Genomic DNA, 26,485 nt, shown 5'->3' with positions numbered 1-26,485 from the left:
CAGCATGCTGCCATTGTGGGGGGATTTTTTTGAGGGGTTCAGAACAGAGGCTTGCAGCAAGTTCCCAATTGGTCAGACTTTATTCAATAATGCATTACAGGACAGAGTCCAAAGAGTATTCAAAAGCCTTTCATGAGGACAAACTCTGTGTGGGGAAAATACATCCACTTGGCTGTTTCATCCTCTGGCCCACGCCCTACTTTCTGCCACCTCATTGCTTCACCATCTCTTCAGCCATCCACAGTCCTGGAAAACACTTACTAACTGTTAAGTTGTGGGTGAACATATCAGACGACACAGCGATTCTTCAAACAGCTCTTGTTTATTCAGAGGCCAGAACAGAACTGAGCTGAAGCGTTCAGTCAGCCTGCTTATATAGAGCTCCACTAGAACGCAACAGTAACCATTTTCTGTAGCTATCCAATCACTGAACGTCACTTTCAATCCCATATTTGCATATGTGGACCTGAGTGAAAACTATCTATAGCACGGGTGTCAAACACAAGGTCCGCGGGCCGAATCCGGCCCGCCAGACCTCGTCATGTGGCCCATGTAGCCATCAGCGGCTGCCAGCCTTCACCTTTTATTCTCCCCCCTTTTTTTTTGACACAAGAAAGCCGCCTCTTCAGCACATGCGCGGCAGCCTACAAGCCAGAGAACGTCTGCCCTCTAGCGGCGCCGGCCGTTCTACACAGGAAACCTCCACTTTACATGCATTCAGGAAACCTCCACTTTTTTTATATATTGAGCGCATATTGAGTCCTATAGATACAACTGGCCCTTTGAGGGTGACCAAACTGCTGATGCGGCCCCCGATGAATTTGCGTTTGACACCCCTGATCTATAGTACCCCCCTGCTGGCCCAGGGTGAGAACTTCAATACATAACACTAACCATCCCCTTTTTACTGCACGTTGCAGAGCTCTCCTTGTACCTTGTACCTGGAGTTGTTTTTTACTCTAATCATCAGAGTTAGGCTCCTCCTTTAACTGGTTCTTACCAGTTTGGTGGTCAGCACAGACTATTGCATACGTGACAATGGCCTCACTGATAATGTGTGTTTTTTTATAAGACTTTTACCAAGTGACACTTCTTAAACATGGCGATAGATGTACATGACTGAATTATCTCACATACTAATGACAGGGTGGGGAAAATTCTCAGGCTCCCTCTGATTCAGTCCCCCAAACCTCTGGTGTAGGTTTTGATGAGGGGAAATGGAATGAAGAGAATGAATAACAGCAACATTAGATACAATCCATAATGTGTGTGAGTGTGTGTTCACAATCTAATAGGCACAAAACAGAAAGAAAGAAGGAATTCATAGAGTAGAGCAGGGCTCAGCAAACCTTTACAGCAGGGGGCCGGTCCACTGTTCCTCAGACCTTGTGGGGGGCCAGACTATATTTTTTTGGGGGAAATGAACGAATTCCTACACCCCACAAATAACCCAGAGATGCATTTTAAATAAAATGACACATTCTACTCATGTAAAAACACGCTGATTCCTGGACCGTCTGCGGGCCGGATTTAGAAGGCGATTGGGCCGGATCTGGCCCCCAGGCCTTAGTTTGCCTACCCATGGAGTAAAGGAAAACAGGCATTGGGTCAGCTGCTCCTTCGCTGGGGGATTGATGAGGCCAGGTGGATCTTCCCCCTTAATTGATTGATTGATTGATTGATTGATTTACTTATATGCCACTTGCCCCTTTTTCACATTTCCAAAGTGGCAAACATTCAAAACATCAACATACAGAGCAGTGGAAATGCACATATGCAAAAGACAAGGCATGTCGGTAAAAAAAATAATCACAAAAAATCAAATTGGGCCAACACGTATTTTAAAAAATAAAGAATCTAGGCTTAAGGACATAAATACGTAGCAAAACAAGAGTTAACCAGCAATAGCATTTCTGGTACTTGTCTTGCTGCGCCCCAAGGAGCTTGACTTAAATACAGTTCAGAGGGGAGGGGTAGATGACATACTGCTGGCATACAGGCTAGATGAGATACGGCTGACTCCCATATCCTTACTCCTGAGGAGGTTGACAGCAGCGAAAAGGAAATGTTGGTGAGGGCAATGGTGGTAAGTCTCTTCTCCAGCCGCCTGGAAGTTAACCAGCTGCTGGTGCAGGACTTACTGCACTAACCCGTTTGCCATGGCAACCTTCCTGGGAGGCAGGAACTGCAGCTTCCCAATACCCTGGTCATCTGGCAAAGGCCGGCATGTACTTCCCCCTGGTCTTGCAGTCCTAGGGCTGTTTGAGTGTGTATGTTTTGATTGGACTCAAAATTGCAGTTGGGTTGCAGCTCGCAAAAGATGGCTGAAGTCATGCAAATGCCTGCCAAGATCAACACGGGGAAGAAAGAAAAATCTCAAGAACAAATCAGCAGAAATGTGTCTGAAGTGAGTCTGGAAAAGGAGTGAGGGGCAGGGCAGGGTTGAGCGAGAGGCCAGCCAGGAGCTGGTTAGTGGAGAGAGGAAAGATTTATAGTTGGGCATTCAAGTTCTTGATAACAGAAGTCTTTGGTGGTGCCACCTTCTTGGTCTATGTTATTGATTGATTGATTGATTGATTGATTGATTGAGTCAGTGTGGTGTAGTGGTTCGAGTGTCAGACCAGAAGCATGGAGACCAGGGTTCAAATCCCCACATGAAGCTCACTTGGTGACCTTCGGCCACTCACTCGCTCACTCTCAGCCTAGCCTACCTCACAAGGTTGTTGTGGGAATTAAAGGAGGACAAGGAGAACTGTGTATGCTTCCTTGAGGTGCTTCTGGGAAATGTGGGGTATAAATGTGATGAACAATAATACTAAATATTGATTAATTGATTGATTTGAGGTATATAGATACTGCCTTCCTGCCAAGGCACCCAAGGTGGTTCGCAGTTTAAACACTAAAACAAATACATTGGATTAAACAAAGACGGACAGAGTCCTGTCATGCCAACTGGGAGCTGAGCTCCCTGGGCTGGGCTCCTTCGCTTCTGGCTTCCCTCGGGGCATGCTGGTCTTTAGTAGCCCCCAGAAAAGGTGTTGAAGGACAACCTCAATAGCTCTCTCCAGCCTTTGATGGTTCTGTTAGTCAAAAGTCTGTGGGCTTCTGCAGAAAAAGAACTAGATCGTTTAAAAGCATTTAGACTTTTCCCACCTAGGACTAGGGATGGTGAAGGAACTCAATTCAGTTTGCATACAAAGGGGAACCTGCCAAACCAGCCCTTTCCAAAACAATATGTGGACTGAAAGACAGCCATCCTACAAAATTCATACTTTCCCAAATTTTGTGATGCAGTTCTCCAGCCAGGTATCACATATAATAAAGTCATACAGTGCAATAAAGCATGTATAAAATGCATATACAGTATCAGTGAAAATAGCATTATACTGGGGAAACAGCGCCGTAAAAAATGTGTATATTAGCCAAAGCTGCATGTAAGATTGAAGGAATTCACACTAAAATGCTGGTGAATTTTGTGTATATACAGACACACAAATCACAGATTGCTGCAGCAATGTGGAAAACTGAATTGAAGATTGCGGAACTTAGAAACTGAGAGACTTGAAACTGCCCCACGTCCTTCTAGACAAAGTTGTCCGACTTCCCACTTTACTTTCGTTCAGCAGGGATGCTTTTTGCAGTTCAGAACTTCTGCAGCGGGTTGCAAAATAGACAGCAAAAGCCGAGCGCTGGTTTTGCAAATGCATTTTAATTATGCAGTAAGGGAGTTGCTAGGGTCAAATCAAATTGGCAGCGGTTTTCACATTTCTGTATGAGAAGCATAAACAGAGTTTGTGGCGGGTGTCCCCACGCTCCTTTTAAAAATTGTGAAGTTGAGCGTTGGAGCTTTCCGAGTGCAGTGCCTCCTGAACCCAGATATGGGTTGAATTTTGTTGTGGTCACTCAAAGAAGAAGAGGAGGAGTTTGGATTTGATATCCCACTTTATCACTACCCAGAGGAGTCTCAAAGCAGCTAACAATCTCCTTTCCCTTCCTCCCCCACAACAAACACTCTGTGAGGTGAGTGGGGCTGAGATACTTCAAAGAAGTGTGACTAGCCCAAGGTCACCCAGCAGCTGCATGTGGAGGAGCGGGGAAGCGAACCCGGTACACCAGATTACGAGACTACCGCTCTTAACCACTACACCACACTGCAGAGAGGGAAGAAGCATTTTGTAAATGCTTAGAGCTGGGGTGGGAAGCCACTTTCAGCCCAATGTCCAGTTTATGCTCTTTATGCCACTGGTGGGCGGGGTCAGAAGCAAACGTGGGAGGAGCAATTAAGATAAATTTTGCCTTTTTATAGTAGGCTAGTTTCAACATGCACTCATACACAACCCCTCTATCCTCCATCCAGGCAGGCAAAAACACAAGGCAGGAGGGTGGAAAGGAGGGCCAACAGGAGTATGGCTTGGGGAGAGTCCTGAGGGCCAGATAGAAAGCTCTGGAGGGCCACATTCACCCCCTAGGCCTGAGGTTCCCCACACCAGCTCAGAGGCATTCTATATTTTTTCTTGCAACACAAGCTCTGGATCAGAGGAAGCCTTGGGCAGCCTCACATTTGCAGACTGAGAGCCAACAAGTCTGACCACAGTCACCCTCCTTCCTTCTCTCTCGTGGTTGCCCCCACGTTTACTGCTGGGGAAGGTCACCTGTGATTCTCTCTCTCTGCAGAGTGGAGACAAGCAAGCGGAGCCAGGATGATCCTTCAAGACGAGGACCTCACAACGAAGATCGAGAATGACTGGAAAAGGCTCAATACCCTCGCTCACTATCAGGTAATCTGGAATCTTTGCTGTTCTTACCCCTTGAATTCCAGGGACCAGGTTGGCTTCATCACAAAAACAAAGCAAATTCATCATTAGCCCTCTCCCTGATGTTTACTAGTTTACCAGATGTAGGTGTGATGGCCTGGGACTCAGGCTCGGACTCGGAACCAGAGGAATCTCAGTCCACACCGGATCCTTTGCCTCAGGCGGCATCTGAACCCAGTCTGGGGCCTGATCCTGAAGAGTCCCAGTCTGCACAGGTTCCCCTGCAACAAGCACTAGCTGGGCCGAGTCAGGGGCCTGAGCCTGCCCTGGCTCCAGATGCGGGGATTACCTCGTTGCCTCCAGCTGGGCCATCACTTACAGCTGCTCCACTACTGGTTTTGTCAGGGGAGGCTGAGGTGGCCGCTGGGTCTAGTAACCCACCGATGTCTCCCGAGCTGCAGAGACTGAGGTCTGAGAGAAGGAGAGACCTGAGTACTCGCAGGAGGAGTGCTCGCCTTCGGGCGAGACAGGGAGGTGAGTCACTGGGGGACCAGGACCGGCTGTTACCCCAACAAAGATAAAAGGCTGTTGGACCCCGCCCCAGGTTGCGGGAGCAACGTTGCTGTTTGCTAGAACCTGCCTGAGGCCCTGTGCCTGACCTAGCCTGGTTGCCTGCCTCATGCCCTGCCTCGGCCCTGTCGGACTGACTCCTTGGATTTGGGACTGGACCTGGACCGCATTGCCCAGGTTAACCCCTGGGCCCAGCACAGTAGGGAGGGAGTTTATTCTTCAAACTTTACGAAAGAGCTGGGTCAGAGGAATGACAAGTCGTTCCATTCTCAGCCATCAAGTGGGTGCCTCTCCCTGTCTTTCCTTGACAGGCGTCTCCGTCACCTGGTGACATTCAATCAGAAATATCCAGCTTGGGAGAGAAAACCGTTCCCCCAACTCCTTTCTTTATTCCAGCACGCGCGCCCCGCATCGCCTTCACTCCCCCTGTGATGGCATCGGATGAAATGTCAGGCCACAGATTAGAAACAGATTGGAAGCGGAGATGAGATAATGAGGAGGACAGCAGTTAATTCCATTCAGGCAGGGGAAGGAGATTGATGCTTTCGGTCCTGAAGGGAAATGCCACAACTCCCCAGAGGACCCTGCATGCTAACTAACAGGGCAAGGGGGGAGGGCTAGGTTCGCAGGATACTGTGCCTTCATTCCCAACAATGGCAGATGGAGGCAAGTCGCTTATTCGCCGAAGAATTGATGCTTTTGAATTATGGTGCTGGAGGAGACTCTTGAGAGTCCCATGGACTGCAAGAAGATCAAACCTATCCATTCTGACGGAAATCAGCCCTAAGTGCTCACTGGAAGGACAGATCCTGAAGCTGAGGCTCCAATACTTTGGCCACCTCATGAGAAGAGAAGACTCCCTGGAAAAGACCCTGATGATGGGAAAGATTGAGGGCACAAGGAGAAGGGGACGACAGAGGACAAGATGGTTGGACAGTGTTCTCGAAGCTACCAGCATGAGTTTGACCAAGCTGCGGGAGGCAGTGGAAGACAGGAGTGCCTGGCATGCTCTGGTCCATGGGGTCACGAAGAGTCGGATGCGACTAAACGACTAAACAACAACAAGCCTCTACAGAAGTTGAGAGGGAGATCTATGGGTGGAAGAGGAGGCCCAAGGGTGGAAATGGAGGTCCATTTCTTCTTGTCCCAGCATGGAAAGGTCCTCTGATGTTTCTCTGGCAGTAGCCAGGCAGGGCTAGATAGCATGCTACCCACCAAATGTTGTTGCCTTACAGAACCCAGCATCCTCAGCCATTGGCTGTGGTAAGAGGTGTTCAACAGTGAAACATAGGTGGCAGGGAGAGATTTTAAAACAGAGGTCGGATGGCCATCTGTCAGGGATTAGTTAGCTGTGATTCCTGCATTGGATGTAGTTGGACTCAATCACCCTTGGGGTCCTTTTCAACCTTACAGTCCTGTGATTCTGATATTTCCTGAATGACTGGCTCATAACTCAGGGAAAGCCTTCTTAAACAAAAACGCTTCCAGTAGATACCTAAACATCATGATGCAGGGGGCTGTTTGCAAAGGCCGCTGGAGAGGGGCTTCATCCTGATCAGAAGAAGAAGAAGAGGAGTTTGGATCTGATATCCCACTTTACCACTACCCAAAGGAGTCTCAAAGCGGCTAACATTCTCCTTTCCCTTCCTCCCCCACAACAAACACTCTGTGAGGTGAGTGGGGCTGAGAGACTTCAGAGAAGTGTGACTGGCCCAAGGTCACCCAGCAGCTGCATGTGGAGGAGCGGGAAAGCGAACCCGGTTCACCAGATTACGAGTCCACCGCTCTTAACCACTACACCACACTGGCTCTCCAGTGTGCACATCCCAGAAGCACATCCCTGGCTGCTTCCCCCACCTTTCAAATGGCTATTTTAACCACACTTTTCAAACAACAACACCACCACCACCCATTAATTTTAGGTTATATTTTAGTGACTAAGTTTTAATTTATATATTTTTAACTGTTGCTGTATTTGTATTGTCCCTGTTATACCTAACTGTAAATTCAAATGTATCCCTATTGTGTTTTATGACTTCCTGGATATTGCATGTGGGCTGGAACTGGTCTGTGACCGAAATAATAAATAATAACAACAACACACATTCCTTGTAACAAGTAGTGTGGACAAACGTCTCTGTCTAGGGCTGCCTCAGGATCGCACAGGATTCTTCCAGAAACATTTCCTTAGTTTGATCAGGAGGCTGGAGTGGAAGATCTGTTAGATCTACTCAGTCCCAGCCTTCCAACATTACAACTGAGAACTTGAAGGGACTGAACCGCAGAAGGCAGGCAAACCTGAAAGCCACAAGAGGCTTTTTAGCAAAAGGCTATTAGTGTGCAGATCTTATACCACCAATTGGATAGCCACCAATGTTTCAGTGGGACACTGTTGACCCTTCTCCCTTCATGCGAGGACGAGAAGACTAGCTTGCAGGTGTTAAAAGCCACCTTTCTGGGCTCCATGAAGAGCTGGCTAATTAGCATCTCAGAGATGCTTTGAAGATGAAGGCACTCTGTGTTAAGTGCTAATTATTGTTATTGCTGGTAGAAGAGCTGGCGGCTCTTCCCCAGGTCCTCCCCCCTCTCTCTTTCTTCTCGGAATTACGCATTCTTCAAAGATGTTCAATATTCTGTATTGTTCCGCCTGCTTTTTGAAGAGAGGCTCTGAGAGGGCATCAATCAGGAGCTGGAAGGCTTCCCATCTTTTGGAGAGCTTTCCGCTCTTCTGGGCTTCAGGTGGCCTCTTGTGGCCCACAGTCCCAGAGACCTCCAGCAGTAAATCCTTCCTCAAAAATGCAGAGTAACTCCGGGGCCTGTTCAAGACTTTGTTCTTCACCATGCTTACCTCTGACCTCCTGCCGGCTGAGTCACTGCTGCATACCAGGAGGTTGACCCGGTGCAAAAACACTGGCAAGAGCACCAAATTGGCTCCACTGGTGTGTTTGCACCATGCTGACCTCACTGTCATTTCCCCTTCTCTCTCCTGATAAAAGCTGGCTATATGTGTTGTGTAGCCTGAGGCAGAGATAGGGAACTTCCCTAGGAACATAGGGAGCTGCCTTATACAGAGGTAGACTATTGGTCCATCTAACTCAGTACTGTTTACACTGACTGGCAGTGACTCTCCAGGGTTTCAGATCGGGATCTTTCCCAGAACTGGAAAAAGCTTTTGAAGCTCCTGAATCACCGACCAGGAGGGAGAGAACATGCCAGTCATGCATGTGTCTCTACCAGGGTCCTACACGAGTGTAGGACGATCCTAACACTCCCCCCACTCTTCTTCCATTATCTCCCAGCTTTGTCCTTCTTCCGTCTCAGAGCCATGACCTTCTGCAAACCACTGTTGTAAACCTGTCCTGTCCCCCTCCTCTCAGGAAGGTTCAGGAGGAGTGGGGGCTGGTCTCCACCATTCCTCTTCAGTCCAGTCCCTGACACTATGGCTCTTTTCCTCTTTAGGTGCCCGATGGATCCGTAGTGGCTCTGGTGTCCAAGCAGGTGACAGCCTACAATGCTGTCAACAATTCCACCGTCTCCAGGACCTCTGCTAGCAAGTATGGTAAGAGCCTGGGCACCCTGACAACAGTGGGGGTTGAGAGGAAAGGAAGTCCAGGCCAGGGTGTAAGACTCACATCCTGGTCTTCCTCATGATAGGGATGCGGGTGGCGCTGTGGTCTAAACCACTGAGCCTCTTGGGCTTGCCGATCGGAAGGTTGGCGGTTTGAATCCCTGCGACAGAGTGAGCTCCTGTTGCTCTGTCCCAGCACCTGCCAACCTAGCAGTTCAAAACCACACCTGTGCAAGTAGATAAATAGGTACCACTGTGGCAGGAAGGTAAATGGCGTTTCTGTGCACTCTGGTTTCTGTCATGGTGTCCCATTGCACCAGAAGTGGTTTAGTCATGTTGGCAGCATGACCCAGAAAGCTGTCTGCGGACAAACACTGGCTCCCTTGGCCTGAAAGTGAGATGAGCGCCACAACCCCTTAGTCGCCTTTGAATGGACTTAACCGTCCAGGGGTCCTTGTCCTTTACCTTTACCTGTTACCTATTCTTCATGTTATGCCCAAAAGCTCCAAAACAACTATCACTATGCAACCTCAAATTGCCACCGTGTGGTTGAATTTCTTCCCAAAACAGTGGCAGTCTGGAATTGCCCTGTAAAGTCCTGCACTTAACCTCGCTGAAGTCGGTGAGATTCACCTCTGGGTTGCACTGGGTTTTCATGCCATTATTTGGAGAGGGGGAGATATTTGTGGAAAGAAGAAGGAAGAATTCACACCCCTTTGCCGTGCATGCTTTCCGCAAGTATCTGTTTTGCACTCCTGACTCTTCCCTGATTGGGGTGGAAGGGCTAAAAAGAAAGGAAAGGAAATGGTAGCACCACCTTCTGATACAACCCACCTTAGGTCAGGTCATGACCCAGCAGATGAAGACCAATAACTTAAGCTCTGTCCACGATGCTCCAGGATGCTCCTGGCAGTAATTAATACAGCTTGCAACTCATTAGTGCATTTTCCAAGATAGATCTTGCCCTCCATGGTGACCTCTGATCTTAGCTCATGGCAGATGACAATTTGGTCCCACTTCTTGCATTAACCTTATAAAGTGTGTTGTTCCCCATTCAGCGTCATGATTTGCATATCCTTCTAAAATCTACAAGAACAGCAGTCAAAATCACACTCGGGGAATTTGAGCACCAAGCATAGCTGTCAACCGTCCCTTATTTGGCGGGAAAGTCCCTTATCCCAGCATCATGTCCCGCTGCTGTCCCTTATTGATGATGTCCCTTAAATTTCCTGGGTTTCAAAGGAAGCAGCTCCTCTCCCTCCCTCCTTGCTGGCCAGGGAGGAGGGAGGCTCCAACTGTGTTGCTTGGCTGCCTTGTTCACCCAATAAGGAGTCTAAGAACGACTGGGGGGGTGGAGCTTGCATGCCTTGTGCCGATCAAATCGGCCGCATTGCCTGGGGACTCGCCTTTGCTCAGCGCTTCCCAGCAGAGAGGTGACGGTGGTTTCCCTTGCTGCATCCCCTTTGCCGGGTTGCTGTGCTGTGGGAACTACCGCTTGAGGCTTCATTTGGCTGCTGGCTGGGCTTTCTGCCTTTGGCTCGGAGGGGCTCAGAAGTTGAACATACCTGTGCTCAGAAAATCCCTTATTTTGGCTGCTGATCCCTTGTTTTCGAGGCTGCTGGTCCCTTATTTTCAAATCTGTAAGTTGACAGCTATGGCACCAAGCCAGAATAGTAGGCTCAAAAGCCCAGCGTGGTTAAGAGATTATTGTCTGTGTTCACGTGAACAGATACATAGCCAACTCTAGCTAAAGTGGGGGCGGAACCTGATATGGTAGAAGAGAAAGACAGCCTTGCATACTATGACAGTTTTTCCCCAACCTGGTGCATTCCAGATGTTTTGGACTACAGTTCCCAGCCAGTTTTCTAAACATGTATGTTTATCTAAACCAGTGTTTCCCAAACTTTGGTCTCCAGCTGTTTATGGACTACAACTCCCATCATCCTTAGCTAGAAGGACCAATGGCCATGGAGGATGGGAATTGTAGTCCAAAAACAACTGGAGATCCAAGTTTGACAGACACAGCTCTAAACAAAAATGTTTTTAACAGGCGCTAAAAAGAATACAGCGAAGGCACCTGCCTCACAGGTCAATAGGCAGGGAGTTCCAAAGTATACATGCTGCCCCACTAAATGGCCAGTTTCTTACAAATGTGGAACGCATATTATGTGGCCCATAGCAATGCCAGTTCCGCCGATCTAAGCAGGTGATTTGGCATATATGGGGTAAGGGGATCTCACAGGAGAACGGGCCCCAGAACTGGTTACCCAGCTTGTCCCTGAAGAAAACATCCTGAAGCTATGGGATTTCTCCCTTTCAGAAAACATGATCCGCTACACAGGCAGCCCAGACAGCTTGCGCTCCCGGACGCCCATGATCACACCCGACCTGGAGAGTGGAGTCAAGATGTGGCATCTGGTCAAGAACCATGAACATGGAGATCAGAAGGAGGGCGACCGAGGGAGCAAGATGGTGTCAGAGATCTACCTGACCAGGCTGCTAGCCACCAAGGTATGGAAGGGTTGTGGGGACCGGGGAACAATTTGGTGGGAAGGCTTTGGAGGACAGAAGGTACCAGTACTCTTGGGATCTTAGAATCATGGAATTTGGAAGTCCAACCCCCTGCAATGCAGGAATATTTTGTCCCACGTAGGGCTCGAACCCATGTCTTGGCAGGTAAGAGATGAGAGTGTGATTTGGCAGCTGGGTTTACCTCTTCATCTGCAGTGTATCCTGCTATTCAGAAGGTACCCAGAATTCACCCATTTAAATGCAACCGTTAATATTCACAATAACTGCAAATATATCTAAAGTCTTTGCATATATTCTAGTACCTATGGTTGCCAGTCTTCAGATCCCATTTGCAGACATTTTCGTAATGCAGAGTTGGGCCTGGTGCCAGAAGACAGATCCCTCTACACCACATCCTTGGGGATCCTGCCTTCGTCCATTCTGTGGACATCACCAAGCTAGTGTAGATGTCGCTGGTAAAATGTAAAGCAATCTAGCCTGCTACACCTCCAGAAGGGTGGGGATTCCAGAGATCTGGCGTTGCTTATAGGGCAAGGTGAATGTCAGTCACAAATCATTTGGGCCTTCTGAAAGGAAAGCGTCAACATGGCTTTTGAGAAGAGTCTTAGCAACCAGGGAGACTTATTTAAATATGTCTACTATTTTTTTAAAAAAATAACATATTTACAGACCCTCCAACTGTCCCTATTTTCTCAGGACGTCCCTGATTTAGAGAAGCTGTCCCGGTTTCTGTTTTTGAATGTCCTACTTTTCCTTAGGATGTCCCTTTTTTCATTGGAGAGGTGTTTCAGGGCATGTATTTAAATGTTTTAGTGAAAGTGCTAAAATCCTGCGATTTTAGCAAGAATACTTGTAGCAAGAAGTTGGAAATGTGAAACAACACCAACAATAACAGATTGGCAAGCACTTATGATAGAGTATCTCCAACTAGCAAAGCTGACGGGAAAAGTCAGGGGAGCCTTAAATCAGAAAGTATATGGCGAATGGAATATTTAAGATTATACTGTAAAAATGATACCATCCTAGCAGAACTGGAATGATACTTGTGTACAATAAATGAATGAAATAAACATCCTAGCAGAACGTATGAAAAAAGATATAAAATGAAACTGTGCGATAAAATCACGACAAGAGAAAAAGTATAATGAGAACGATTGGAAGTTTCATACAGAAAACTTTGTTGAATAAGACATGATGTTGTATAAACATTTGGTCTTTTTTATCATTTCTCTTTTCCTTTTTTTAAATTTGTCTTCTTAAATCTTTTCTTGCCTTTTTTGTTGTGATGAATCTCCCCTCCCCCCTTGTTTTTGTACTTAATTCTGTTATACTTACCTTCATTGTGTGATTGTATTTTAAAACAATAAAGATTTATATAAAGAAAGAAAGAGCTTAAATCCAGGCAAAGAATGGATACGTCAACGGTGTCGGGCAAATGTCCTCCGGTTCTGGAAAGCTCCCCCTGAGTCATTTCTTTTTCTTTTTATATATATATATATATATATATATATATATATATATATATATATATAAAATCTTATTAGTATTTTCCACACAACATCAACAAGACGAAAAATATCGAGAAATAACAATACACAAAAACCAACATTCGAAAAACTAAAAAAGCAACAACAACTAAAAAAAACCCCAACAAATCCATATCTTACAAGTTAATAATATAGTTTTTTTTAGTGTTTATATTATTCCCCTGAGTCATTTCACTGTGTGCTGCACAGACTCCCCATCTTCCAGGAGTCTCTGTGACCCTGAACAAGCTGAAATTTGCTTGAGGAACACCCTCATAATGCATCCTGTTGCCTGGAACGCAATAACCATTCTCTCCCTCCTCTAATGTTTAGGGGGGGTTGATCAGGAGGAGCGTTTAGCGGAGGAGGAGAGAGATGGAGAGAGTTCTCCAGCGGACTGGTTGACAGGGGAAACAGCCTCTCTGCCGAGGTGCTGGCCTGTACGAAGGTGCAGGCAGGCGAACGAGCCGGCGGTGAGCACTCAATCTGTCACCGCGCTCAGCCTTTCATGGGAGATGATTTGCCTGACAGCTCTATAACTCTCTGCAGTTGACTTTCAGCCCGAGAATGCCACGGACGGTGCTTTAACACTTGATGCCTTCCGTGTGGCAACACCTCCTTGTCGCTCAGCGCCGGCACTTTGTTATTTACACAGAATTGGTTTTGCCGACAACTTCGCAGCGCTGCGCGGAAGCAGGGCAGGCAGAAGGGGCTCCCCAGCGGCGCTGCGTTAGGAAAGGAAAACGTCATGAGGCAAGCTTAGGGGCGGAGGTTAGGGGGTGGTAGGGTCTAAATTTTGCATCAAGAGGAGCAGGCGGATGAAGGAAGATGAACTCAGCCTACTTGCGGACATCCAATAGAACGTTGTAAAACCCAGGACACACCAAAGAAATTAGTTCTTCTCATGCATAGTTAAACATAACCATTCTGGCTAGTAGCCATTGAATTTGCTTAACCCTCCCCTTTCTAAGGAAGTCAGATTATCCTCCACCGGGGCCAGGGCCTTCTCAGTGATGGCTCTGACCTGGTGGAATGCTCTGTCCCAGGAGACCAGGGCCCAGCTGGATTTAACTTCCTTCTGCAGGGTCTGTAAGACAGAGCTATTCCTCCTGGCTTTCAATTTGAACTTAACCTGATCTTTTATTCCCCTTCCTTTCCTTCCCTCCCCCTCCCCTTTTTATGAAGATTACCCGCTCTGAGATCCCACAGCTAATTCTCCCCTGGTCTCCTCGCTGGCCCAAATAGGACTGATTTAGCCAGCTAGCCCTGGTGATCATCTAATGTTTGTTGGATGGATTTCCCCCCTAAATTGATTTTTGAATTCCAAATTTATTGTTATTCACGTTTTATACTGTATTTTATGCTGTTTTTGTTGCATCAATTAAGTGTTTTAAATTTGTTGTTAGCCGCCCTGAGCCCAGTTTTATGAACCGGGAAGGGCGGGATATAAATAAAATTATATTAATAATAATAATAATAATAATAATAATAATAATAATAATATTCCCTCACCTCATAAGCAAATGGGGCAAACATGTAATAAATGGATCTTGCTGTCCCCATCACCTCTAATTTGACTCTCAAAATGAGACCCTTGTTATCTGGGCAACATGCAAATTTATGTCAACTTATTTGAGCAAAAAGTGAATGGTAGAATGCCCTCCCATCATATGTCAAGGAGATAACTAACTCTATAACCTTTAGAAGACATCTGAAGGCAGCCCCCTATAGGGAAGTTTTTTTAAAATGTTTAATGTTTTATTATGTTTTTATCTATGTTGGAAGCCACCCAGAGTGGCTGGGGCAACCCAGTCAGATAATAATAATAATAATAATAATAATAATAATAATAATAATAATAATAATAATAATAAACAACCAGAACAAAGCCTTTAAACAGTTGACAATTCTAGCCACCTTCATGGTCAAGAAAGGGACCCAGTTTTGAAAAACACATACACAAACACAGCCTACAATGTGTACTACTCACCCAATTGTCTAGCTCAGCTGGTTAGTGTGTGGTGCTGCTAATGTCAAGGTTGAAAGTTTGATACCTGTAAGGGACACCTGCACATTCCTGCATTGCAGAGGGTTGGACTAGATGATTGTCATGGTCCCTTCCAACTCTACAACTCTTATCTTCCTAGATCATTTCAGTGGTTTGGGAAGCATGTAGCAAGAATCAGTTCCACAGGCTGGAATGCTGCACAACGAAAAATCCGACAACTCTGGCAGTTGTGCATTCCGGAGTGAGAACACTTTGTGACATTAGAAGTGATGTCATAGATCTAGCCTATTCACACATTGGTTTAGAAGCCTTTTGTCCTCCAGTGATGGGCCTGCTTACCACCCGCAACACCACACTGAGAGCCAGTGTGGTGTAGTGGTTAAGAGCGGTGGACTCGTAATCTGGTGAACCGGGTTCGCTTCCCCGCTCCTCCACATGCAGCTGCTGGGTGACCTTGGGCTAGTCACACTTCTCTGAAGTCTCTCAGCCTCACTCACCTCACAGAGTGTTTGTTGTGGGGGAGGAAGGGAAAGGAGAATGTTAGCCGCTTTGAGACTCATTCGGGTAGTGATAAAGCGAGATTATCAAATCCAAACTCTTCTTCTACTCTTCTTCTTCCTCCTTTTGCTCTCCTCCTACCAGGGCACTTTACAGAAGTTTGTGGATGACCTCTTTGAGACCATCTTCAGCACAGCGCATCGTGGGAGTGCCCTGCCCCTGGCCATCAAATACATGTTCGACTTCTTGGATGAGCAGGCAGACAAGCACAACATCCACGATCCTCACGTGCGGCACACTTGGAAAAGCAACTGGTGAGTGCAACATCTTCGTAGAACCATAGGGATGGACCCCAATGGCCGTCTATTCCAACCCCCTGCAATGCAGTGGTCAGAGCTAAATCATCTCTAACAGCTGGCCATCCAACCTCTGCCCCAAAGAGCCAGTGTGGTGTAGTGGTTAAGAGCAATGGACTCGTAATCTGGTGAACCGGGTTCGCTTTCCCCGCTCCTCCACATGCAGCTGCTGGGTGACCTTGGGCCAGTCACACTTCTCTGAAGTCTCTCAGCCTCACTCACCTCACAGAGTGTTTGTTGTGGGGGAGGAAGGGAAAGGAGAATGTGAGCTGCTTTGAGACTCCTTTGGGTAGTGATAAAGCGGGATATCAAATCCAAACTTCTCCTCCTCCTCCTCCTCTTCCTCCTCCTCTTCTTCTTCTTCTTCCAATGAAGGAGAGCCGTCCGTTCCACTGTTGAACAGTTCTTACCATCAAAAAGCTCTTCCTAATGTTTAGTCAGAATCTCCTTTCCTGTAACTTGAATCCACTGGTTCATGTCTTACCCTCCAGAAAAGGAGAAAACAAGCTTGTTCCCTCTTCCATGTGACAGTCCTTGAGATATCAGAAGATGGCTACTCTGTCTCTACTCAGTCTCCTTTTCTCCAGGCTAAACATCCCCAACTCCTTCAACCGTTCCTCATCAGGCTCGGTTTCCAGACCCTTGCTCATCTTGGTTGCCCTCCTCTGCACACCTTCCAGCTTGTCGATATCCTTCTTAAATTGTGGCACCCAGAACTGGACACACTGTTTTCAGGTGGGGTCTGACCGAGGCAGAATAGAATGGTACTATCACTTCCCTTGATCTGGACACAAGACTTCCCCACCACTCCATATACGTGCCCCACTGCCTCCCTAAAGAACAAGTTGGTTGAATGCCACCCAAGAAACCCCCTCAGTTGTTGTTTTTTAAATGTGATGTGCAAGGGGACTTGGTTAGCACCAAGAAGAGTGTCTGATGGAGCCCACAGCTGCCTCTTTGGGGACCCCAGCTCTAGGCTGCTGCTATATTGCGTGGCGAGTTCCCCCCCCCCCCCCCCGTGGAAATAATGACACAATTATTAAGGTTAATGGGCTAAATAAGACCACAACTTTATTGGTTACAGATGATGAGCGGTATTGGCTTAGGCATTGGTCCTAACCAACTATATCCAACTTCAGCCCATCTACTTGAAGTCCAGGAAGGGTTAACCACCAGTAGGGGGAGTCCAGCTGATGCACATCAACTAGGAACTCTCTCGGGGTCCCCGCTAGGGGGCGTGCCTTAGGCCCTCACCTCCCCAGGCTTCAGACAGGGCCACCTCCCCTGGAATCCTTCAATATTCAGGGCAGGTGATGGCGCTACCTCCCCTCTTCCTACAGAGCAATACCAATTCCCTCAGGCCAATACCAAGAAAATTGTGACGATTTGCTACCAGGTAGGCGAAAACCAAGTGGCTGGTGCCGATTTGCCAAGTGGAAAAATTCCTACCAGGCCCTTCAACAGCGACCAACCAAGGTCCATAGCAAGGTCAAGGAACAAAAACCTTATAGGGCGGGAAAAACCAGAACAGCTGGCAGGCGGCAAAGAGGGAGAGCCCCGGCCGCGACCTGCCTTAAGTAGGACAGGCCACGCCCCCAGAGCCAGCTGATTGGCTGGCCAGGGTGTGACACGGCCGGGAATCCCCCCAATCGCATGGGGGCCGTGAAGCCCGCAACCCCACCTCCTCTGTAGGGCGAAAGTGGCTTTCCATGGAACAGGAGCCACATGCAAAGATCAGCGGAGAGGGAGGCTCCCTTTCTCACTGTGCCAGTCTGCTAGGAAGTGTCGCAACCTTCTCTTTCAACAATCCAAAAGACACTGGCATGTCTTAAGATGCAGGCTTGTGAACCAGAGGTGCTCTGAAGCATCTCCTCCATGCTGACTGGCAGGCTGTCGGCATTGCAAACACAAAAATAAATAAATAAACAAGAGAAACTCCAGGCAGCCAAAGAAGCTTTCTGCTAATGAAACATTAGCATATTATTAACATCATCTGTGGCACTAATCTAAGTCTGATTGAAGCCACTCAGACTAAATGAGCAGGAGGTTTATTTAAGGGGGGCGGGGGGGCGGAGAGAAGAAGGTGGGTAGAAGGGGGGGGGCAGCTTGAGAAACAAGGGAAAAAATGATCTCTTCTCAGTCAGATTCAAATGATTCCAAGTTGGCTTCCCTTGGCTTCATTCTTCCAAGCTACTGCTCTACATATCTTCTGCTACCAGATGCTGGGAGAAGTCCCTCGACTCAAGGAAGATTCGGTAATAAGTCGGGATTCAAGTGCAATCGACAGAAATAGCCAGGATTTTGTTAGGGAAAGAATTGTGTTATCTGGCAGTTCATGGATCTTACATATGGAGGACGTGGGTCCTTTGAAGGTAGCTGGACAGGTTCGGAACAGGAATAAATTTTGAAGCAGTCACCATCCCTGTTTAGCTTCAAATGGGGTGCACTGACTACAAGGCTGGCAAAGGAGCAGCGCCATTGTTCTTGTTATGTAATTCAATATTACTCTGATATAATTATCATCAGCATCTCGTTTCATGGCAGCTCAGGGCTGCATACATGGGGATTATCCCATTACAGCCAGACAACGAGCTGTTTTAGCATTTGAATGCGCATCTAAATGCACATTTCTAAACGTTCTTCCTCAAAATATGGGCTTTCAATGCATTTTTATCCTTGCTTGCTTGCTGCACAGCTAAGAACTTGCAACAAAATGTTCTGTAGGTGTGAAGTCTGGCAGGCAACTGTTCATCCAAAAGATGTCCTAGCTGGCTTCTGTTGGAAGTGTGCACCATTGGAGGGTAAAGTCAAGCCATTATAGAGTTAGAGCACTGGCTATGACTGCAGAGATCCCTACAGGAGAAACATGTTTTCTTGCAGCTGGGGCAGATGAAAGCGCCCAGTTCTTCTTTCTGTGCTCCGTCCAGAGGTCATATCTTCTCTGATCACTGCTATGGATGCATGACCTGACTGCCTGTCTCCAGACACTGTGGTCATTTGCAAGGATTCCCACACAGCAGGGTTGATGTTGTATTGCAATTTTCAATTTACTCATGCAGTATTCCCCATGTCAGCTCACTGGTGCACTCTGCCAGTCGTGCACAAGTGGCTTCCATGCCACAGAGCACCTTGGACCAGTTAAGGCTAATTGGAACTGATGGGAATTGTGGTCCAGGGCATTTGGAGAATACCAGAATGGTGAAATCTGGGCATGATACCTCTTAAAGAATTTCACTATCTGACAGTCCGTTTTCTGGGCTAACTAAAAATGCTGGTGTTGATCATCTTCAAAGCCTTGAATGGCTTGTGAAGGAGCATCTTTCAGACCAGCCAAGGAGACTCTATTTAACAGCCCACCATTAATATCCATCAGGTTGGTGCCAATGGGACGCAGGTGGCCCTGTGGGTTAAACCACAGAGCCTAGGACTTGCCAATCAGAAGGTTGGCAGTTCGAATCCCCGTGACGGGGTGAGCTCCCGTTGCTCGGTCCCTGCTCCTGCCAACCTAGCAGTTCGAAAGCACGTCAAAGTGCAAGTAGATAAATAGGTACTTCTCTGGCGGGAAGGTAAACGGCGTTTCTGTGTGCTGCTCTGGTTCGCCAGAAGCGGCTTAGTCATGCTGGCCACATGACCCGGAAGCTGTACGCCAGCTCCCTCAGCCAATAAAGTGAGATGATCACCGCAACCCCAGAGTCGGTCATGACTAGACCTAATGGTCAGGGCTCGCTTTACCTTGGTGCCAAACATATCCCTTTGTTTTCCTTTGGACCGCATCAGCAAGGCTGAGAGCAGGGTCTCGTTGTCTGAGCAGCCCAGGACCTCCATACACACTGCCCAGGCTTCTACCCTGGAGAGGCCACTTCAGGGCTGCAAATCCACCCCTCACTCCTCCATTGTCCCTCCCATTTGTAGTTTCTCTCCCTACAAATCTCCCCATGTGTTTGCCTTAAGAGGACAACATGAGACTGGCAACCCCATGACTTGCACTTGTAATGTATGGTTCTGCCTAAGCTGGGAGCAGCGGTGTAGTAGCACAGCTCCGGGACTCTCTTTCAGAGCGGGAGCAATGATATAACCTTCCAGAGCACCAGCAGAACTGACAGGCCATTCTTGCAAGTGAATGAGGTCACAATGCAAGTGAAGGAGGTCGTCATGAGGCTTTCAATTGTGGTTCTGCTAGATTAACATAAGGCTCCTCTACACTTTCACTTGTCCCATTCTAGAAAGCATGGGTCCATGTGGTTTTCCTCTTGACCTGGGCTTTCTGGGCATGGATCTGAGCAGTTTTCCCCTTGCCCCACTCCTTCCCCAAGGAAAACTCTTGGGAACAAGTGGGGAACATCAGGGCAAGAGGAATTGTGGATAATAAGCTTCAAGTCAGAGAATAAGGAGATTAGATACCTCTATCCTCTGAAGGGATTCAGACTTCCTGCCAGCAGTTTAAGTGGCAACAGTTCTTTGCAAGAAGTTTGCATATCTAATTAAAGCAAAAGGTTGCAATTCTGTTGGCTGAAGACTTTTTGTTAACACTTGAAAGTGTTTTACAAGGTGAACCTATACAGCTGGAAGTAAGCAAATTCTTCTTCCTTCCTTCCTTCCCTCCCTCTTTCTTCCCTGAAGCTTGCCGCTAAGGTTTTGGGTGAACATGATCAAGAACCCGCAGTTTGTCTTTGACATCCACAAGAACAGCATCACCGACGCTTGCCTCTCGGTGGTAGCACAAACCTTCATGGACTCCTGTTCGACCTCAGAGCACCGTTTGGGCAAGGATTCCCCCTCGAATAAGCTCCTCTACGCCAAGGATATCCCCAGCTACAAGAACTGGGTGGAAAGGTATGTGCCACCCTTTCTTGCAACACTAGAACTCAGCGCTGTCCAGAGTCATAGAATTGTAGAGCTGGAAGGGACCCCAGGGTCATCTAGTCCAACCCCTGCAATGTAAGGGGTTAGTAATAGGTTAAGTTAGAAGAATGTATGTTTCTGCATAAATTAATTTTTGGAATTCAGTGAGGTCAGATGTGATGTTGATCATTGGCTAAGATGGTTTCTGAAGGACATGACAATTGTTTCTTTCTTTGTTTGTACCCTGCCCACCTGACTGGGTTGCCCCAGTTGATGGTAATGTTATAAATTTACAGACAATAACAACAACAACAACAACCTCATCAACAACAACATCCACATCAAAAAGGAAAAATCCTAAGCACAATGTTAAACACAAAATGACAAACTGAAAATGGTCTTATTACTATGGACCCAACTTCCCGTCCACGCCTTACTTCAGATAATCTTCATTAGTTTACTGTCATTACACAATACATTTGATCAAAATTTAAATACGATTAAACTATCTTATCTCTCACTGCGAACTTAGAACTGCTACTAAAGTTACTCAAATGCTACGACAGAATTTAAACTTGGATAATTATTTTTCAAGTATATTTTAAAGGCTTCCCATTTTGAAATAAATGCTTGTTTTGAGTTGTTCCTTATGTTTTCAGACAGGCTATCTAATTCCGCATATTCCACTAATTTTGAAATTCATTCTTTCCTTAAGGGTGCTTTATCACTCTTCCAATTTGCTGCTATAAGAATTCTCGCAGCCACCATGGCATATATATAAAAAAATTCCTTTTGCCTTTTTGGGAATATCCAAGATGTAATTCCCAAAAGGAAGGCTTCTGGTGTGTTTTTTAAAGGGAACTTTTAACATTTTTTCCAACTCTGAGCGAATCTCCTCCCAGAATGTCTCAATTTCCTTACACTGCCACCACATGTGATACAGGGTACCTGGTTTTTCCTTACATCGCCAGCAATTGCAGGGTCTTCTTCATGCTACACATAGTTAAGCTACATACCCTGCAGGTGTCCCGTTTTAAGCGGGACATCCCGGATCACAGAAGCCAATTCTGGCTTCTGTTTGGATCCCAGAATGCCCCACTTTTTGGTCCAGACCAAGAAGACCAGACCAAAAGTTGCTCACTCTGGAGCGAGTCAGCAGGGTTGTGCCAGAGCTCTGGTGTGACCCTGCCATCGATCGCCAGACATGCCCCTCCGGACATTTTGATTTTGGGGGTGAAAATGTTGGAAGGTATGACACTCTGGAGTGACGGCCACCAACCTAGACGGCTTTAAAAGAGGATTAGACAGATTCATAGAGGAGAGGACTGTTGAGTACAGCAGTCCCAATCACAGGAAATCACAGGAAGGGAAAGTGATCTGTTGCTGTCAGCCGAGAGTTTCGCCTTGCTCCCCTTTCAGCAAAGCCCTCCCCTTATATATCAGAAGTAGTGGATAGAGCATATGTACATATCAGCTGGCACTTCCCCACAGCAAATTTGTGGGGCAGAGCAGAACGCTATAATAGCATTGTACAATTTCATTGGGCAGTAATAATACTTTTGAGTCTTTGGTGTGCTCCAGATAAGTTATCTCGGTAATCCTTGCAACAGCCCCAAATGTTACAGGCTGGTATCATTTATTATCCCCCATGCTGTGGAGGAAGGGCTAAGCCTGAGAGGGTACTTAAGTCCATCTAGTGGGTTCATGCCTGAGATTAGGTGGAATTGAATGAAGGATTTCCTAGCTCACAGCTCCCGCTCTTAGCAGATGCAATGGTGCCCTGTGCTTAAGGAGAGGGAAGAGCAATGGGCATCTGTCACCTTCGCCTCACTTCTGCCACCAGCTTTGCTTCAGAAATGGAAGGAAGGGGCTAAGGGACACTCAGGCCCTCCTGCCAGGGCTCCCAGCACAGGAGGTGAGGGCCAGGTTAGTCTCCTCAACCAAAGTGATCCTGGGGCTGGACCGACTCCATGATGAGGAAAAGCTATGTCAGGGAATGGTCTGAATCAGAGGATTGAGGAATGCATTCTCAGGCAGATCAGCTCCTCTTTGAAGAGGAGGGGAGAGATTCTCTCCCCCCCCCCCCGTTCCCAGCGGTCTCAGGAGTAGAGAGCAACCCAGACACTGAGCAGCTTTGACAGGAGTTGCCTAGTTATGAGATAATGGAAAGCGAAAGAGAAGGGAGGGAACAGCCAGCAGAGATGTCATTAGAGAGTGTGGGGAACCCTCCCTCCCCAAGAACTAGGAGGTCGGTCCGTATTAGAGAACATAGAATGCAGAGAGGAGGCGGAACTTCCCGTTGGCGCCCAGGATGTTGCTGGAGACGGAAGGGGGGGGGTTTAGAGTAGCCAACTCTAAATGTGGAGAGATGCCGATTTTTGCTTGCAACCAGATGACTGAATCCAAAAGACTATAAAATATAAACTGCTTGTTAATTCTTGTATGTGTGGTGTAGTGGTTAAGAGCGATAGATTCGTAATGTGGTGAACTGGGTTCGCTTCCCCGCTCCTCCACATGCAGCTGCCAGTCACACTTCTCTGAAGTCTCTCAGCCCCACTCACCTCACAGAGTGTTTGTTGTGGGGGAGGAAGGGAAAGGAGAATGTTAGCCGCTTTGAGACTCCTTCAGGTAGTGATAAAGCGGGATATCAAATCCAAGTTTCCAAAGGGAGGGGAGGACAAGGATTTCCCTAGCAAAACATAGACCCCTCCCCACCAAAAAAACCCCCCTCACCATCAAAAGTATCTTGGATAGGTTTGTTAAGGACAATTATTTGCTCTTGTGAAACGACAAAAAAATCTGTGACATACTTTCGGTTCTAGGTAACCCCTGCAGAAGTAACAAATGCTGTTTGCCTTTGTTCAGGTGAATTTAGCCTGAGTTTGCAAACTCAGCTGTGAACCACTTCTGCCTCTTTCCCTATGCTTGTTTCCCTCTAGTACTTAAGAAGAAAAACTTGGGTGCAGTATGAAAACTAGGCCATAATTAAGCAAGGTAGCTCCAGAGAGGCCCCTTGGTTGCTAAGAAACTGCCTTTGCAGAAATCGAGGTCTCCGGCCGCTCCTAAAAATAATTATCTGGTCAAATCGGAACCCAGCGGGGCTGCTGGGCTGAGAAGAATTGCCTTTAATATTGACTACAACATGGAAGTCTTTAGCTGCCTTGGGCCTCCTCCCACCGGCAAATGAGTTTGCCTGCGCCCAGGAAAGGAGCAGGCAGCACTTTCTGCACACAGGAGAGAGAGAATTTGTATTGTAATGGACAAAGGTAGCCATGCAGCTCCTGCTACTTAACCTGTGAGGGCCTCCCCCCTCGGGCAGTGGTTGTGCCAGCAAAATCAGGGACAAAAGAGGCCGGTGGAGCCTAATAGGCTTGCATTTTTCTTTTGAAAAACTGCAGCGAAATGTAAAGTGCATTCTAACGGGATAGGAATGCTCAGCAGCAGCAGCAACAAATCTTAAGTATTTCTCTAGTTCTATATTCTGGGATGAAACTTCAGGCACATTCCCTTCAGCATGGCAAAGAAAGCCATAAGTAGGTCATATGGTTGCTTTGCTGTGCTTATTTAAATCAGACATGGGGGACCTTTTTCAGGTTCCCTGTGTTCCCTTTGGGGCAAACTTCTGAGCTGCAGACCAGTGGCAGGTGAGGCCAGAGGCAAAGGGGGTGGAGGAATTAATGCAAAACTCAAAGAATCAAAGAATCAAAGAATCATAGAATTGGAAGAGACCACAAGGGCCATCGAGTCCAACCCCCTGCCAAGCAGGAAACACCATCAGAGCACTCCTGACATATGGTTGTCAAGCCTCTGCTTAAAGACCTCCAAAGAAGGAGACTCCACCACACTCCTTGGCAGCAAATTCCACTGTCGAACAGCTCTTACTGTCAGGAAGTTCTTCCTAATGTTTAGGTGGAATCTTCTTTCTTGTAGTTTGGATCCATTGCTCTGTGTCCGCTTCTCTGGAGCAGCAGAAAACAACCTTTCTCCCTCCTCTATGTGACATCCTTTTATATATTTGAACATGGCTATCATATCACCCCTTAACCTCCTCTTCTCCAGGCTAAACATGCCCAGCTCCCTTAGCTGTTCCTCATAAGGCATCGTTTCTAGGCCTTTGACCATTTTGGTTGCCCTCCTCTGGACACGTTCCAGTTTGTCAGTGGGGTCACGTTTGTTTGTGCCAGTTTGTCACGTTCCAGTTTGTCAACTCGCCTCTGTACAGTTGACCACTTTCTACATACATTCACACACAGCCTGCTCGATCCAAATGAGCAAGAGGCATTTATCAGGGTTTGATCCAGGCAAAATAAACAGGGAAGGGATGCAATGAAGTTATTTTTCTCTTTGACATCTGGTGGGAGGGCGTTCCACAGGGTGGGTGCCACTACCGAGAAGGCCCTCTGCCTGGTTCCCTGTAACTTGGCTTCTCGCAGTGAGGGAACCACCAGAAGGCCCTCAGCGCTGGACCTCAATGTCCGGGCAGAACGAAGGAGGTGGAGATGCTCCTTCAGGTATACTGGGCGGAGGCTGTTTAGGGCTTTAAAGGTCAGCACCAACACTTTGAATTGCACTCGGAAACGTACTGGGAGCCAGTGTAGGTCTTTCAAGACCGGTGTTATGTGGTCTCCAATGAGGAGTGCGAAGAGAGTCCTGTGAGCTAGATATAGCAGCTTGGGGGGTCTTGAGCTTCCTCCCCCTGATTTGACTCTTTTGGTTTGTATTCAGCCAAGTTCTACTCAGAGCAGACTCTGGATGTACCAAAGTTAGTCATGTCCCACAACCTCAATGGGTCTAGTCTGAGAAGGACTAGCACTGGCTACAACCTTTCATCTCTGGATCCGTGACTGAAAGCTCTTGTTCTTTGGGGCAAAATCCTTCCAGTAGCACCTTAGAGACCAACTAACACACTTCTTCAGATACACTGAAACAGAAGTCACCAGACCCTTATATATAGTGAGAGGATGGGGAGGGGTATTACTCAGAAGGGTGGTGGGAATGGGTGATTGGCTGATAGGTTTGGTAAACATGTTGACTACTGTTAACGACTGCAATTGGTCTTACAGGAAAAAGCAAGGGGTGAGATGGCTAAAAATAGCTTTATCTTGTATAATGAGATAAGAATCCAATGTCTCTATTCAGACCAGGTCTCTCCATGGTTTTAAGTTTGGTAATAAGTTGCAATTCAGCAACTTCTCTTTCCAGTCTATTTCCGAAATTCTTTTGTAATAAGACAGCTACTTTGAGATCTTGTATAGAATGTCCTGGGAGAATGAAGTGTTCTCCTCCTGGTTTCTCTGTCTGATATCCAGATTTATGTCCATTTATCCTTTGGTGTAGGGTTTGGCCTGTTTGTTCAATACAGAGAGCTGAAGGCATTGTTGGCATTTGATGGCATACACAATGTTAGAAGATGAGCAATTAAATAGTCCTGAGATGGTATGTTTGATGTTGTTGGGGCCAGTGATGGTGTTGTCTGGGTGTATGTAAAAGTTGGCATCTGGATTTATTGCAGGCTCTGGTACCAGTGTCCATTTTAAGTCTGGTTGTTGTATTATTGTGGGTGAGAAGTTGTTTAAGATTTGATGGCTGTCTGTAGGCAATTAAAGGTCTTCCTCCCTTCCTTTTGTTATTTTTCTGAATGATGCCATGGCCTATGGCTAGTGCAATAAAAGTTGATGATGATGATGATGATGATGATGAGTATGGCCCACCCCTTGCTTTCTTCCCTGTTATGTACTGAGTTGAATAGGATCCAAAAGGCAGCAGTCTGATTGGTCCTAGAACAATAGGATCCAAAAGGCAGCAGTCTGATTGGTCCTAGAACAATAGGA

The 26,485-nt window shown here is 47.0% G+C and overlaps 1 protein-coding gene across 1 annotated transcript in view; it reads left to right on the top strand.

The window, feature by feature from the left end:
* Nucleotides 1–26,485, top strand: part of PLXNA4 (plexin A4) — a 590,122-nt gene that overhangs the window by 545,647 nt on the left and 17,990 nt on the right. The window contains exons 26-30 of the mRNA XM_053407170.1: nucleotides 4,675–4,778; nucleotides 8,784–8,883; nucleotides 11,213–11,403; nucleotides 15,601–15,770; nucleotides 20,433–20,645. Coding sequence (XP_053263145.1) covers nucleotides 4,675–4,778; nucleotides 8,784–8,883; nucleotides 11,213–11,403; nucleotides 15,601–15,770; nucleotides 20,433–20,645 — 778 coding nt within the window. The remainder of the gene's footprint in view (nucleotides 1–4,674; nucleotides 4,779–8,783; nucleotides 8,884–11,212; nucleotides 11,404–15,600; nucleotides 15,771–20,432; nucleotides 20,646–26,485) is intronic.

Source organism: Podarcis raffonei, chromosome 10, assembly GCF_027172205.1.
Source record: "Podarcis raffonei isolate rPodRaf1 chromosome 10, rPodRaf1.pri, whole genome shotgun sequence".
NCBI lineage: Eukaryota > Metazoa > Chordata > Lepidosauria > Squamata > Lacertidae > Podarcis > Podarcis raffonei.
Note: the sequence above shows the minus strand (reverse complement) of the source record. Positions and strands in the feature narration are given on the sequence as shown.